The 16,737-nt window shown below is 43.4% G+C and overlaps 1 protein-coding gene across 1 annotated transcript; it reads right to left on the bottom strand.

The window, feature by feature from the left end:
• Window positions 1–11,578: 11,578 nt before the first annotated feature.
• Window positions 11,579–15,938, bottom strand: ADCYAP1 (adenylate cyclase activating polypeptide 1). Its single transcript, XM_028094499.2, has 4 exons — window positions 15,829–15,938; window positions 13,476–13,607; window positions 12,920–13,018; window positions 11,579–11,768 (listed from the first exon to the last, which is right to left on the bottom strand). The coding sequence occupies exons 1-4, from the start codon at window positions 15,936–15,938 to the stop codon at window positions 11,579–11,581; spliced, it is 531 nt and encodes a 176-aa protein (XP_027950300.1).
• Between the last annotated feature and the right edge of the window lie 799 nt (window positions 15,939–16,737).

Here is a 16,737-nt window from a genome sequence, read left to right as displayed (position 1 = left end):
AAAATAAAATTAAGAGGGAAGATCCAATACTTTTTTACCACAATAAAAAAAATCTATTCCCCTCTACTTCACTGTAAATGACAAACTGAATTGACAATAAAATTAAATGCATATCAAAATAACACACATACACACAATAAGAATAGAGCATTTAAGAACAAATAAAGACAGGGTTCTGGGGTAGGCTCTAGTGATGCCTACCGTACTCAGCCTGCCTAGATCTAGAACCAGGGCCACGTTTATGACCTTACAACAATACAGTCACATTGGACCCTGAGCTCATAACAGACCTGTACTTGGTTTAATACTCTGCTGTTGTTGCCTAGAAATTCTTAATGATTTTCTTTAGAAAGGGCTCCACATTTTCATTTTGTCTAGGTCCCACATAATATGTAGCTGGTCCTGCTCAGAACTGATTGTATCTGTTCAGACTGGCCATCCTCACATACTTCATTCCATGTGCCTGGAAACTGGTGTTGTCCGGTCATTATGCACAAGGGTCAAAGGGTTATAAAATAAGAAAATACATTAGGATATTAGACACAGGTAGCTTGCTTGCTAAAGGTAATTTCTGTAACCATATAAGTAATTAAGCTGGGGTATGGAGTATTTTAGTTGGGAGTCAAAGAGATTTGGAAATCTACGACTTTGGTCCTCCCTCTGCCTAACAAGACCTACCCCTGAGCAGGCAACTGACCAAGGCTACCCTCCCAAGCACATTCCCAAGGAACTGGAAGGCCTGGGGAATCATGCTCATCAAATCTCCTCCAGCCTGATATTTTCTGATATCCTTTGCTAAAAATAGATCCTTTCTGCTTATCACAGTAATGACAGAATATGGTAGGTGTCCAAGTGCTCATTTTCACCAAGTTTCCAGCCCAGTTCTCTGAAGGATTTCTTCAGGGTCATCTAAAGGAACCAGAAAGAATAGATATTCTCAGAGACTTGATTTGAATATTCTTGCAACAATTGGGTGATCAAGTTGCCTACAGTTTTTAGATCACTTGAATGATCTTTGCTTTGAAAAGCAAAACTAAGCCTAAAGTCTAAATGACTCTAGTCTACACAGAGATAATTTGTTTAGAATGACTGCAAATTAGTTATCTCAAGGTACAATCAGACAAACCCTTACTTCATAAATTTGTTTATTTATTCCGTTCTATGGTAGGATGCCTGTCACAGTAACGTCATGGACTCATTAAAATGGATTTGTTAACTTTAAACTGTTTTTAAAAAAAGGCACTCTCCCTTACTACATCTCAAAGATCCTTGTAAGAAAAGCAGGACCTCTCCCCATTACCAGTAATAATAGAGAAAAACATGTACTGATTAGATTTATGGGAATCTAGAAGCCTTGCTTTGGCAGTTTCAATATCCTTTTCAACAGCCTTTCTACTAAGATGTCTAGCAATCAGCAAATTGAACTGTTTCACATTTTTGTTTCTTCTCCTTCCCTCTCTCTAATTGAAGTGCAATAAATAATCTCATGATCAGAACATAGAATCTGCAAATGGGATCATCAGCTCCTTCCATAATTATGAAAGTTATATGAGCAAGATGTGCCCCTTGCAAAATCACAATCCCAAGATAGCTTCCATCTAATTAATACTAAAAGCATCCTTTATTTCCCAGCTCACTGTAGGACCAAGCATCTCGTTTCCACAGGCAAGAAAGGATATGACAGTAAAGAAGTCAGACTGCCTTCCTCTGATGATCCCTTTTTACACTCAAAGTGAAATAGCCAGAAGAGATCTTAGCAGGGGATCATCCAAGAATTTCTGCATCTACAGGCCAGATGGAAAATTCCCAACCACTTAAGAAAGTCTCATGTCTATTGTTTGAATGCTTTTTTCCCCCCCATTTCTCATCAAAGCTTACATTTTGGAGACACACAAGTCAATGCACAAGGTCAAATATTCTTGGGGCCTTTAAGCAACTACAAAGAACTGGACTCTAAATTGGAGACCTATGTTTTCCTAGAAAACAAGTTCATATTCATTTAACCAATCTACAACTTTTAGTGACCACCTACTATGTGCAAGTTCTGTGTTACTGTTCCCATCTGTCGCCTGAGAGCATAAGATTTATCACATACTTGGATCAGAAGACAAGAAAAACAGGGGAAAACAGTCCTACAGAACTCAGACAACCTCAGGACAGAGACACTTTGGGAATTCAAAGGAGTAAGCTTTGACTCTTCGTTCAAAAGACATTTGTTGCTACCCAAATCCTTCGTAATATCTGACAAAAATCCTTCATGTTATAACTTATTTTTTCCTGTTTTCTATATGGAAAATAATTGTTCACCAACTTCCACAGGATTAATTCCAAGTCAACAAATAGTGATTGAAACTACATTATATGCCAGAAACTACAAGCCCTAAGGATTGGAAGTTGAATAATTATGGTCCTTGGGTTCTCAACCTATCAGCAAAAGACACATGTGCAATTAAATACTAAACTAGTAGTATGACAAAATGCAGCAAGAAAACAGAGAAAGGAGCTGGTCCTTCCTTGAAAGATCAGTAGCATTTCACCATGAAAAAAAAAAAAAGAATAGAAGAGCATTCCAAGGAGAAGGAGCCATAAATAGAAGGTGATAGATGAGAAGAGAAAGGTAGATTGGGGAGGAAATTATTAAAGACATTTCAAAGTCTCTGGACTCCAACCAATAGGTTACAGGAAGTCATAAAATTTTTTTTAAGCCAGCATAAGGAAGTAACACAACCAGAGTCTTGTTTTAGATAGATCATTTTGGAGGCAGAGAAGAATGACTAGGAAGAGTAATTAGAGCCAAAGTGTTAGGAGGCTATTGCAAAAACAGCAAAAGATTGTGTGAATATGGACCTTTGCAGAAAATAGGATTGGAAAATTCATTAAGACTTAGAGGCCAATTAAATGAATGAGTAAAGAGGAGGAAAGGGAAGAAGAATACTCTGAGGTATTTAGACTGGGTAGCATGGTGGATAACGATGCCAGAAACAGAGAGGAGGAATAAATGTGGATAATGATTTCATTGGGAATATACTGAACTTGAGGTACCCATTGGACATCGAATGAATATGTCAGTTGGACATTTGAGTTCACTCACAAGAGCTGTGCAATTGAGAGCCATCAAACCATCACAGATTAGCTCATGCAAGGTAAAAGTATATTTTATCTATACTATAGTATAGGTGAAAAGTATAAAATATAGGAAAAAGGAGGAAGAACAGAACTTGAGGCCATCCACATTTAAGAAGGAAGAAGAGGCAACATAAAAAGACTGGGAAAAGAAGCAGAAAGGTATGGGAGCAGGAGGGAAAACCAGTAGATACAAGTCCTTGAAACCAAGTGAAAAGAAATTTTAATGAATGAAGGAGGTGATAGATAACATAGAATGGGGACTGCAGAGGTATTTCAGAGAATATGGGACAATTTGATACAAAGAAATTTCAGTAAAATTTTGGTGGACACACAGATGGCAAGAAATTGAGATAGCAACTTGAAGTGAAAAAACATTTGGTGGTAAAGGGAAAGAAACTGAGGTAGTTTTGTTTTTCTTTGTTTCTACAAAGTGGGAGGCAAAGTTAACAATGAAGTTAGAGGGCAAGATGAATTGAAGATCTTGAAGAATAAAAAGAACAAGTACAGGAAATGGAAAAAAGAACTGATTAGAAATGAATGCATTATAGATCCAACAGACATAGGTAATCATAAATTTATAAGCAGGGCTGGATCAAAACAGACGCAAGATTTTTCCAACAGCCCTCAGCAACCAGGAGAAAGCACATGGTTGAGTTGATCCAAGTTTGAGAAGTGTTAAGGTGAGTGTAGAAGAAATGGTCAGAGAATGAAAGCATTTAGGGTCTCAGGGAGGGTCGTTAAACTGATCCAAGGTGGGTGAGGAAATAGTGAAGGGAGAAAGAGGCAGGTAGCTTATGAAAACGAAGGATAGAATGTCAGAAAACTGGAGTGAGTCTCTATTGAGTTTTGTCTTTTTTTTTTTAAGACTTTGTTTTTTAGAGCAGTTTTAGATTTACAACAAAACTGAGAGGAAGGTACAGAGATTTCCTATACACACATAGCCTCTCCCATTATCAACATTACTCACCAGAATGGTACAATTTTTACCAAGAATGGATCTACTTTGACTCACCCAAAGCCCATAGTTTACCTTAAGACAACTCTTGGTGTTGTACATTCTATGGGTTTAGACAAAAATAAAATGGTATACCCATTTTATCCATATTATAATATACAGAGTTTTTTCACTACCCTGAAAATCCCCTGTGCTCTGCCTATTCAACTCTCCTGTCCCTACTCCACCCCATTCGCAACCCCACCTGCCATCCCTGGCAACTACTGATCATTTTACTGTCTCCAAAGTTTTGCCTTTTCTAAAATGTCATATAGTTGGAATCATGCAGTTTGAAGCCTTCTCAGATTGGCTTCTTCCACATAGTAATATGCATTTACATTTTGCCCATATCTCTTCATGGCTTGATAGTTCATTTATTTTTAATACTGAATATTCCATTGCCTGGATGTACTATAGTTTATTTATCCATTCACCTACTGAAGGACATCTTGGTTCTTCCAAATTTTGGCAATTATGAACAAAGCTGCTCTAAACATCCATGGACAGCTTTCTGTGTAGATCTAAATCCAGCCTGATTGTTGGATCTTACAGTAAGAGTATGTTTAGTTTGTAAGAAACAACCAAACTGTCTTCCAAAGTGGCTCTCTGCTGTGTTTTATTGTAAGGTTCATGGGTGTAGGCAATTGCAGCAATGATAGGATAGTAGTTTGTACTCAGAAAGCAGAGCTTTTTAAAAATTTCAGAGTAGAGCACTTCTAAGGCACTAGTGGTTCAAAGAAGTAGCATAGTTGGTAGCATAGGATGGGGAGGTCTCCTCAAAGCATAGTTCTTACTGTAGTCAAAAAAAAGTTATTAGGGTTCACTTCCAGGCATTTTATAATTTTTAAATATTAGAACATTAGAGTAGAATTTTAGCAGAGAATGTGAAGTCTTGAGGCACCGGAATTTGTAACACTTCCTGTTGGCTGGAACCTCTGCAGACCAGTTTTAATACCCTCTTCTGAGCTCTGAAGAAAAGATAATGAACCAGCTTGAGTTGGGTTTTCCATTACTTGGAACATGGTCCTAACTGAGATTACAAAAAATAAAACAAACAAACAACAACAAAAACTGGCTTAAGCAAGAAGGGGATTTATTGGCTTATATCACAAGAACAGTCCAGTAGTAGTTCAGGCTTAAGTGTTGGTTTGATTCAAGGGCTCAATGATGTTGTCAAGGACATGTTTCTTCCGTCACTCTTCTCTGTCTTTCCTGGTATCATCTCCACTGTAGGGCTGGCTTCTTATATTGTGTGTTACATTATATACTACACCACCCAGAAGGAAAGTAAAACTTCTTTCCCAGAAGAAAAACTTCCAGCAAAAATTTCAGGAAAAAGAAATTCTTCTCTAATCTCACTATCCTAAAATAGATCACATGGCAAGTCCTGAATTGTGGTCAGGAGTACAATTATCCTGATTAGTTATATCTAGAAGTTATATCTAGAGTTAGTGTCCCATAAAAGCCAAGAGGGACATGTGATCAATAGAGCAAAAATCAGGGTAGTTAATAAGAGAAGGAGAAATGTGCACAGACACATTTCATATTGTCTATTTTCTTTTAGGTTTACAGGTAATATTCCTCCCTGAATTAGGATTCTGTAATGTATAGCAAAGATATAGCCAAGAAGAAAATAAATTTAGACCAGATAATACCATCCATTGTTGTTAAAAATATTTTTCATTATATCCTCTTTCCTGTCTATGAACTCATGTTCAAATCACATCTCTGTTGATGGGAGAAGTTTCCTTGGCAGCTGCAGAAAACTACTCTGTAAATTATCATTTTTAAGAGCAGTCCAGTTCCCAGTCTGTGTCTCAAGAAATCCCCTTTTCTTTTATTCTAGGAAAAGGTATTACTGTCTTGAGGCATAAGGTAAATTCTTTTTGGTATGAAAATACAATCCTTCTTTTCTTTATCAGAATGAAAAAATAAATGCCTAGAGCTTGAGTCTTTTGCAGTCTTTTGCCTATATGTGAATTTAAAGTTCATTTTATCTTATGGCAGGAACACATCTAATTACTTTGGCATTCTTTTCCATATAGCTTTTCCTGGAGGGAGATCTAGTTTCATTTACGATGAACACTTAATTAGTAAGTTAATTTCACTTCCTATATATGCTTTGTAGCTGTCCTATTAGAGTAAGGGGGAGATGCCATGGTGAATTCTTAAGTCCTCTGGTTGTTTCAGTCACTCAAAGAGATATTTACTATGTTCCCAGAAATATGTTGGCATTAAAGTGCAATGCACTGGCCATGGCCTCCAGGAGTTCATCTAGCTGGGAAGACAGCCATGAGCTTATAAAACAGTTAAGAAACAAAGCAGAGCAGTGTGAAATTAGAGATCAGAAGTAGTACTACAGGGTGCCTGGGTGGCTCAGTTGGTTAAGCAACTGCCTTCGGCTCAGAGCATGATCCCAGGGTCCTGGGATTGAGTCCCACATCAGGCTCCCCCTGCTCTGCCGGGAGCCTGCTTCTCCCTCGGCCAGCCACTCCCACTGCTTGTGCTCTCTCTATCAAATAAATAAATAAATAAAATCTTTTAAAAGAAAAAGTAGTACTACAGAGAGTGAGGGTCACAGGAGAACAGTGCATGGGTGGACATGGGAGGAATGAAGCTATGGTCACTCTGAGAGGCTGAGGAAGAGCCCTAGAAAAAGAGGACTTGAGCTGGACCTTACAGAATATTTAGGTGGGGTAGACAGAGAAAAGACAATGGGGCATAGAGGGATGGTCCGGAGATTAAAAGGAGCATTAGCATTTCAAAGACTGATATGAATCCATCCTCCCAAAGAGGAAGGACTGAGTTGGGGGACAGTGGGAATGACTACACTGGGCCGCCCAGTTACAAACCAATGGGCAGCAGCAAGAGGAGAAGGCACCTCCCTTCATCAAAAAAGGTTGCAATGTAAGAGAAGAGTTCGGACTTGATCTTGGTTCCCAATCTTGTAACCATGTGAACAGTAGGGTTGAGTCTGAGGTCATAGCGGGGCATCCAACGGAAATCCTCTTGTAAACAGTAGTGGGGATACATTCACGCCAAATTTGGGTATGATGCAATCCGAAGTTGACTTCTGGATCTGCAGACTTACTGCCAGATGGCTGCACGGTTTCTCTCAGTAATTTCATTCATCTCTTGGTCATGTGATTGGATTTTTTGGACTCTACTTATAGGATCACTCTCCTTCCAGAAGCCCTTTTGACAGAGATGTCCAACCAGAATATATAAGTAAAATGATGCTAACTATAGCTTTAATAACCTACAGGAAATACTGCAATTTTTCAAAGAACCTAATGTCCATCCTGGGAGAATACAGCTTATTGATATATTTATTAGTGTGTATAGGTAGCATGACTTGTTGCTTATTTAACATGAAAAAAAAAAAAACACCCAGTCTCAGCATGCATATATGCATATGTATGTCACCAAATTCTAAATCTAGGTGGTCTCAAATTTAGGGCCCATTAATCTAAGGTTTTCACTTAAAACACAGATTCACGTGTCCTGGTGGAGACCTGCAATCTACATTAATAAGGATCTTGTAGCAGAAGAATATTCTTTGGAAAAATACTACCTTAACTCCCAGGTGTTAGTTAAGCTCTCTCAACCAGTGTGCCTGGTTTTAGATGTTCAATAAATATTTACTGTATTGTATTAATGTATTCCCAGACCTAAGAGCAACAAGGCACACTTCTTGGCTACCTAAATGTATCAGGCCTTCCAAGGGTAAACTATCATTTGATTGATCCCACATAAGAGAATATAGCAAGGTGCTATATACATGAACTTCACTTGAAGTCAGCCAATCTGGGGTTTATCTCTACTTTCTTGACAAGTCATTAGCCCCCAACCAAATAAATTATTTTTCTTCATTCTTCCATTTACCACACCAGCAGCTCAATTGGGTAGGCAGTTAAAGATGGAGAAGTAAAAACTTATTAAATAAAATTCAATATAAATATGAATTGTACTGTATTTTTTTTTTGTAATTTACTACAAATGAGATCTCTAGATCATAAGCTCCTCCCTACATGATTCTGGGCCTTAAATACTGAGCCAAGTTCTGAAGATAGTTTTTGAATCCTTGCTGATTTTTGCTCATTCTTTAATATTACTGTGACATAGTTATTGATTTATTAATTGAATGCATTAATTTTTAATATGAAATTCTGGCAATTTAAATTAAATGGTATTTGACTTATTATAAATGACTTTCAATATATTTTTTTAAGCCCAGAAATCGTCAAGGGCTCCAAAAGAAACACAACTGAATTCCCTATTCATGGGAATTTCATATGAAGGTTTTGCTTTAAAGTTCATTAATATCAATTAATAAAACAAAGAATCCACAAATGACTGTTCACATTTTGTCCTTTCAAAATACATTTTTAAAGGTATTCAATTAACTCTTTGCTTGTTCATGTTCTTTTTCCTTCCACCCAAAGCACATTAATCAAAAATAGTTTGTAGATCTCTGAACATTTTAAAACCTCCAAAACTAATTATTTAAGTCATTTTTATGCAGAATTTCATCAAGACCAATTTAGTCTGAAGAGTTACTTGTAAAAGAACATGTTAGATTGTTATTTTAGAAGCATAACTAATATCCAGGTACTAACTCCCACCAATGGATAGTAACTTTCTGAATATTGAGCAATGTATATATACACTAGGGGATGGAAATTTATCTAAATGGTGCATCCGAGAAGTGTTCCAACATCCATGCCTATTTATGAACTTAGTATCTTCTTAGGCATCTCCATCTGAGTAGCTACTTTAAATTTTTAGTTGAATTCAGTTAACACATCAAGCATATATTAAAGTACAGTTTATGAAAATACATGGATGCTTATATATTCCAGACATGAAAGATCTTATGATTGCTAAAGAAAATATAATTCTTTAAGAGATTTTAGTTATTTCCTAAATGTCTTTTTTTCTCCAAACATTAGACGAAGTTGCATTGTTTACAAAAATTTATTCATACAAATTTTACACACTTTATATAACAGTTATCAAAGTCCTAGTTATAGATATCATGTGTGTAATAATACTTGGTTAAGATGTTTTTATAATCAGTTGCACACAAAATAAGAGCTCCAAGACTAACATCTACCTAAATTATCACTATATCATAAATCTGCTCCAGCTTAGTAAGGCTCTTGGCATTTCTAAAAAGTATACAAAAGATTAAACTGGGTGATCACTGTAAATGCTTGCAACTAGCCACGGGAACACTAAATTAGACTTCATAAATAAAAGGTTAACTAGAGCCCTATTTCACCACTAACAGCTGACACAAATACAGAAAACTCTGCCCATTATCCAAGAAACAAATAATTAAGACTAAAACGCAAGCTGATGTGTTGCAGCATTGTAGGGCCACTAAATAGCCATCTGTGATTCGTGGCGATTTAAAAGGCGAAGAAAGGCACTAAAGCTGCAAACTGCATCCCGTGTCACATTGCCTGAGGAGACTGCAGAATTAAAGAAAGATTGATCCCATACACAGGACTCAGGCATAGATCGAATGCCTCTGTGCTTTCTCTGTTTGCAATGTGATCTCCTGGCAGCATCCATCCCGCCTGGGAATGCAAATCCAATTCTGTTTTCTTTGATTTATGACTTCATACTGAATCAAATCCGTAAAGGAAAAGGAAAGGTCCTTTAAACTTTACAAGCTAGTGTTTAATCTTTTCTTGTTCTCTTTCTCTCTTTTTTTTTTTTCCACAAAAGAATCTGTGCCTGAATTTTGGGAGTTTGGCTGGTTTGCCTGTTGTAGCTTGATCTGGTTGCTGGGTGAAGGTTCTTTTGTTTATAGAGATTACTCACATGTTCAAGGAATTGATAGGAAACAGACAGACATGATTTCTGTAGCCAAGAAAGGATACAAGGGGGGAGGTTCTCAAGGTCTGTTGGAGCTTGTTTAACTCACTTTTGACCACAAATATAATATAGTACTCATACATATGAAGATGAGGTTTAAATGATTTATCAGTTAGAAAAACTGAGCAACATGTGAACACTACACATTCTAATATGACAAAGGTTGGTTTTATGAAATAAATTTTACTAAGCAATAAGCCATAATGTAGAAAAATACATTTTACCTACAAACTCAATAAACAAGAAACAAAAGGTTCATATTTAGTGCATAATTACTTAGTGGTAACTATACAGGGGTTCCTAAACTTTACAATAAGTGCTTGCATCAGACAACAAAAAAAGTAAGAAGCATTCACAAGTTTAAGAGAAATGAATGAAAAATGGTAAACGGTACTTCAACAGTGCAAGAGGGTGGGAAAGAGTCTTCAGAAAATCACAAAAGTGTGGCTCCTACAGAGCCGGGTCCAAAGGGGAGCATCCTGGTCATTTCACAAGATGAGAAGCATTGACAGCACTGGAGAAAAACACATTGTACTTTGCATCCATTTCCAATATCCAGCGCCCAAAGTCAGTCAGGCAGGGGACCTATGGTGGGACTCAGCTTACCCTCAGAGTCCCAGACCTGGGGCAGCTCCAAACCAGTCCCTCTCCAGGGTCCTCCTCTGACTGCTTTATGCTCTGCCTCTTCCAATATACCTACATTTCCTTCACTCTGTTCCAATTGCCCTAACCTTGGGATATTGAGTTTCCTGGAAGTACAAAAAAGGGAGATTTTTCTACCAAGTCTCCCTTCTCTGTACAACCCAACAACACTTCCCCCAGGGAGTGGTGTGAATTCTGGGGAGAAGCAAAATTTGGATTGAGCTGTTGTTTTTATCAGGAGAATTTCCTCTGGGCTGAGAGTCTGAAGAGAGACAAGTACACATAAAAGTAGAATCAAAGAAAGCAGAAGTACTGGAATTGCCACCCAGCGAGGGGGACAAAAGGGGACAGTCCTAGTTGAGTTCAGCTGGGACTGTAGCAGCCTGCCCCAGAGACTCGCTAGGAAAGAATGCCCTTCAGCAATTCTCCCAAATGATTACCTCCAAATCTCCCTGGAGCAGGGCATTGTTATGTACAGTAGCAAATGGTCAGTATTAATATCTTCAGTCCTGTCGTGGATAAAAATACTATCCTTTTAATTCCATTTTACAAAAATAGGAGTAATATTCAAAACAATGATTGTCTATTTTTCTATTTATTTTATATAAAAACATAAACAGCTCAGGCGAATTTTCAATCCTTGTGCACACTCTGTATGAACTGCTGTCTATTATACCTATATATATTCTTAATATATATATTTGTAATATATATATATCAATAATTGGTCCACAAAGTATATCTGTGCATTCTCTAGTGCTTTGTAAAAAGAAAAAACAATATTATTATCAAAATATTCATTTAATGGCTTTACTTCATACATAAATACATGTTTGGATAGAACACATGAGCGATGACTGTTCAGTCAGTTGGGAAAGTGACTTGTCATTGTGTCAGGATTGTATACACAAGGTAGCTGGTAACTCATCGCTACAAATACGCTATTCGGCGTCCTTTGTTTTTAACCCTTTGTTTATACCTTTTCCCTAGGACGGCGGCCAAGTATTTCTTGACAGCCATTTGTTTCCGGTAGCGACTGTAGCTGTCGGTGAAGATTCCGTCTGAGTGGCGCTTGGAGAGAGGCTCCGAGTCGTCCTCCGCGCCGCCGCCTAGGTTCCCACTGCAAGGAAAGGGGTCGGGAAGAGGTGGCGGGGCGGGAGACACAGATTCAATAGCTGCGGGGAGCAGGTGGGCCCCACCCCACGCGGGAGCCTTCAAGGGAAGGCACGGCTCTCATTGCCCACCGCGCCGCCTTCCTCGGCCAATAAGCAGCTGGAGGGGAGGGCTGTGATGGAAACCCCTCATTCCTCCCTCCCCACCGAGGCTTTCCTGGCACTAAATCCTTACGGAAAGGACCCGAAATAAGGTCCGGGCCAGGGGCACGCGCGAGTCACGCCCAACCTGCCTCCAAATGCTGCCCTTTGAGATTTGACCATCCGCGCTTTTGCGCTAACTTGACTGTTCCTCTCACCCTTCCCACCACCACCGCCCCCCCTTCCCCGGTACAGAAAAAAATAACCAAAGAGCCCCAAGTGCCACGTTGGCTGCTTCCTGAGAGTTTTACATCGACTCTGCAATTCCTAGTCAGACATGAGCACTCCTCTCCTTCCGCACGCTAAGTTGAAAAACGTGATGATAATAATATAAGTCGACAGGCTGTAGGCAATATTTTTCATCACATGAATTATTCATTGCGAAAAATGTAATCTGTTTCCCCATGGGCTTTATTAAAATGTTGCCTTCTGCTGAGAGATGCTCCACGCAAGCCCTGTGCTCTGGGTTTGTCTGGCACGCGCAAGAACTGTTTGTTTCCCTAACTGCCCAAATTTGAGGATTTGTTGGGTTTCGATTTGAATTTACAGTAAAAGAATGTTTAAAAAAAATAAACAATCATGCTTAGAAGAAATTATAGCAAATCGTCCCGCGAAGCTCGAAGGTTTTCAATGACTGGGAGGTGAGAGGGGAGGGAAGGAGGCTATTAGGTTTATCTTTGTTTTTTTAATTCAAAATGATCAAACTCCCCGGTTTCTTTGCCCTCTCCTTGCCTCTTGCCTCTCAGAACTGTCTCGCCAAACTTAAAGCGCGGCATCAAAACCTTCGCCTGTGACCGCCGGCTGGCCCCGAAGACCCTGCGTCGCAGACGCACCCTCGGGCCCACGCGCACGCACGAACGCAGAAGCGGCACCGCCCACCCCGCGCGCGCTCGCACGGACACCCACCCCGGAGCGCGCGCGCCGACCTGCGCCGCTTAACTCTTTCGCAAACTCTTACCCTAGGCCCTTGGCCACGAGTGTCTGCAGGTATTTCCTGGCGGACAGCTGGTCCAGTACTTTGCGGTAGGCCTTGTTAAGGATCCCTTGGGTGACATCTCTAACGGGGAGGCAAAGTGAGTGCCCAAGGTCACTGACTCTGTCCCCAAGAAGTCGCCCCAGGCCCCCAGCTGGGCACTCAACGCGCCTCGGCGCTCCGGGAGGCTAACGGGAAACCCCTCCGGAGGCACAGAACTAGCGAATTACTCTTTCGAGATGTCCCCGCGACTGACTGCTAGGAACGGGAGTTCCTGCTGCCCTCCAGGGATGGCAGGCATGGAGTCTGGTTGGGGCGCGCACTCCCGACCATTCCTTGGGCCACAGACCTTTTGGTCCTACGCGACCCTTATGGCCACACAGACCGGCCCGCTACTAACTTTCTGTCGCTCTCATGGGTACCAGCCAGAGAGAAGAGAAGCTTGAGGGGTTTTATGAAAAATAACCTATTCGGTGGGCCACCACCCTGCCCCTCCCTCCACCTCAGTCCCGGGCCGTAGCGGAGGCCGCGCGGGTGGTACCTCTTCTCTGCTGGGTAGTAGAGCGCGTAGGCGTCGCGCAGCGCGGAGGCGGGGCTCCCCACGCCGGGAGGGTCAGAGTCGTAGAAGTACTGCAGCGGGTTTCCGTCCTCGTAGTACGCCTCGTCCTCCGGCCTGCGGGGGTAGCCGGGGAGGCAGAAGGAGTGGTCAGTGCAAGTCCCTCCCCGGCTCTGCAAGGACCCAGAGAAGCGGGCTCGCGACTGATTTCCTTCTTTCTGAAGGTCCCCCCACGGAGAATTGCCACTTCTTCCGGGACGGAGGAGGGGGTAGAGGGAAGGCGAAAGAAAGTATACCCAAGAGAAATTCCCCATCCCTCCAAGTGGCTCTCCGACCTGTCCTCTCGCGGATAAAGGGTCGCCCTTGCAGGGCCCTGGGAAGCCGAGACGTCTGTGCCGACCCGGTACACCTGGCCATCGAAAAGTATCTACCTCCCTACGGGCCTGGCGCCTGAGCCACCTCAAACAAGCAGCCACGGGCGGGGACGGGAAAGGTCCTGAGAGACAAGACGCTGGCCAAGGCGAAGACCTGATAGGGAGGCCCAGAGAGAAACAGAGGGAGGGTAGATGGGTGGGGTGTGCGGCGGCCGACTCCGCCAGCCACCCCCACCAGCCTCTGAGCCCAGGGGAGCCCTTCCCCGCGCAGATGTAGGTCACGGAGAACCTCCGACTTCTATTTTGAGCGGGAGAGGATCTGGCAGGAACATGAATAATAGATGCCCCTAAACTTAGCCTGTTTGGCCGTGGCTCATTCTGTGGCATGTCCGCGCACTCTGGTGCTCCTCGCCTGAGGAAAGTGCCAGGCACTCGGGACTTTGAAAATTGCTAGGAGTGAAATAGGACTTATAAGTCCTCTAAATAAATAGTTCGCGCTAATCTGTTAGGGATGTTGGGGCGGCGGAAAGGGAAAGGGTCAACAAGGGACGGAGAGCCAACAGGAGCGCCGCGGTCTCGAAGTCGCCCTTGCCTAGCGCCTCTATCCTTGCTATAAGGACAGGTTGTGATGGGCTAAAACGCAAAACCCCCTCGCTTTGGGCCGCTGGAGAGACTCGGAACGCCGCCAGGGCAAGTAGCGCTCTCTAATAGGGTTTAGAGTCGTACTTCGTTATTCTGCTCGCCTTTCCTTCATCCGTGGAGAGGTAAGGACAAGGCAGGCACATGCCTCCGTCCGCCCCACACCCAGCCCTTCCTCGGCGACGCGCCTCCTCTATAACCCAGCTTCCCAGAGTCCCCGGGTCTTTCTGGACACTTTCATCCCTGCCCGGTGCCCAGATGCTGGAATCCTAATATTGAAGTCAGAACCCATCTCTCCGGCCAAATCAATGATCAGCGGCCCTTAAAGGCGACCTTTCTTGGGCGCGGCTCCGAGAAGCAGCTTTGCCGGCAGAAGGCGCGCTCCTAGCTGCAGGGCCGGGAGCCCGGCGGAGCGCGGAAGCTGCGTTGCAAAGGGAGCTTCCACTCTCAGGCTGACCGCCCCGGGACTTTGGGGCTGCGTAAGGAACCTGGCAGTGCCAACTGATTAGAAACCAGGGGTTAAGAAAAAAGCCAGGATTACTCCAGCTTCAGGCGGGCAGGGTTGTCCTGGTCCTGCCTGCCTGCCTGCTTTCTCTTCCTCCTGCCTTGCATCCGTTTCATCCGTTCCTCCCCCTTCCTTTCAAGACCTCCAAACAAGCTCCCCCTTCCTTTCAGACTCATTCTTGTTCTTCCTTCTCTCAAATCGCTTTTCCTCAACCATACCCGGCCAACACTCCCCTTCCCCAAGACAGTCTGAGATTCAAATTGCAGTTGGAAAATGTGTCACTTGAGAGAAAGCTCTTCTAGGGGAAAGAATTCGAATGAAGTGAAAGGGAGATCAGAGGAAAGAGAGGGAGACCCCGCCCCGATAGTCCAGAACAAGCTGTAACAAAGCAAAGTCCACGGGAGCTTCACGCTCAACCCTCCAACCTCGCTGCGGCACCAGATTAGAAGTTCTCCTAACTCAAGCTAAGAATAGGGAAAAGAAGTCAAGCTCGGGGCCCGGCCCTGCCCCCTACCGCGGGCGGGGCTGGGGGAGGGGAGGTTTATCTAGCCCGCTGAAGCTCCCTTGCTTTACCCCGACCCCTTTGCTGCGGCGGGCTGAGCTGGGGGAGGGGCGCTGAGCTGCAGTGGAGCCTGCCCTGGACCTTGTGCTGAGCCGGGTCCCGGGTCAGGGACCCGAGGCCGGACCCAGGCTGACAGCGGCGTACTGGGAGCCGGTGGGGAGATGGTCATAGCCGGGACCGCGCAACTGCAGGAGGACGACCAGGAGGAAGTGTTAGGGGAAACCAAGCCTCAGCTCAGCCAGGGCGGCCAGCACCTACCTGATTCCAGGAAACCGGAGTCCTGCGGCGGCAGGTGAGCAGTAGACGCTGCTGTGCATTATTATCCCGTAGACCAGGAGGGCCAGCCTCGCTCCGCTACACATGGTCATTCTGCGCAGAAGGGAAAAGAGGGCACACAGCTGTCAGAACGCCCCTGGCCTTTCACCCGCCAACCCAAGGAAACTCCCCGAGCTGGGGGAGGGACAGAGCAAAGCTCCGGCTCCCAGTGTTGAATATCGCTTAATGACAGCCTGTGCGCACCCTGCCACTTCCTTCTCGCTATAGTTAGAAAAAAATATGTATGTATATACCTAGTGCCCGATAACTCGCCAAACCTGGTGCGAAGGAACGCTAACTCGTACCCTGATGCTGAGGGGTGAAAGAATCAACAAAGGAGTCGTTTGGTTTGATAAGATATTTTTCCCCTTACCATTCAACTCTTACCGCTGCTAGGAGAGGTTTGTTGCCAAGTAGGACGGCGGGCAAAGGGCTCCTCCAAGTTTCTGCGCTGGAGTCACAACCCAAGAGGCATCACCGTCTGGCGTTAGTGTCTGAGAAGCCGCAGGAATGAGCAGGAGCAGCAGGAGGAGCTGGAGGACTTGTTTGCTGAGGCCAGTATTCTGTTCAAAAGTTTGCAGACGCACAGAACTAGGAGGAAGCGTGACACCGAGAGAAGGGGGCGAGGAGAGAGATGGAGAAGGAAGAAAGAGGAGGCGAGGAGCTCAAGTGGGGGTGGGAGACAAAGTGGCCTAAGTCCACCAGGAGAAAGGAGTAAGTGATTAAGGAAAAGAGGGAAAGTCAAAGAAGTAGAAGAAGGAAGAGGGAGGGCCGGGGCGCAGCCGGGGTCTGCTGGACCCTCCTGGTCAGGCAGTTGTGCAAGTCGGCAGCGGCTTCTCTGCTCTGAGGTCC

Source organism: Eumetopias jubatus, unplaced genomic scaffold (assembly GCF_037043125.1).
Source record: "Eumetopias jubatus isolate StellerSeaLion01/CBP00866 unplaced genomic scaffold, mEumJub1_p1.0 scaffold_16, whole genome shotgun sequence".
NCBI classification, from domain to species: Eukaryota; Metazoa; Chordata; class Mammalia; order Carnivora; family Otariidae; genus Eumetopias; species Eumetopias jubatus.
The sequence above is the reverse complement of the archived record's forward strand: the minus strand, read 5'-3'. Positions and strand labels throughout refer to the sequence as shown.

Excerpts from the sequence above, each read along its gene's own strand:
- ADCYAP1 (XM_028094499.2), bottom strand. The coding sequence starts at position 15,938 with ATGACCATGTGTAGCGGAGCGAGGCTGGCCCTCCTGGTCTACGGGATA. Across the intron at positions 13,019-13,475 it reads TACTACCCAGCAGAGAAGAG|AGATGTCACCCAAGGGATCC; the intron begins GTACCACCCGCG and ends CCTCCCCGTTAG. Across the intron at positions 11,769-12,919 it reads CTCGTGGCCAAGGGCCTAGG|TGGGAACCTAGGCGGCGGCG; the intron begins GTAAGAGTTTGC and ends CTTTCCTTGCAG.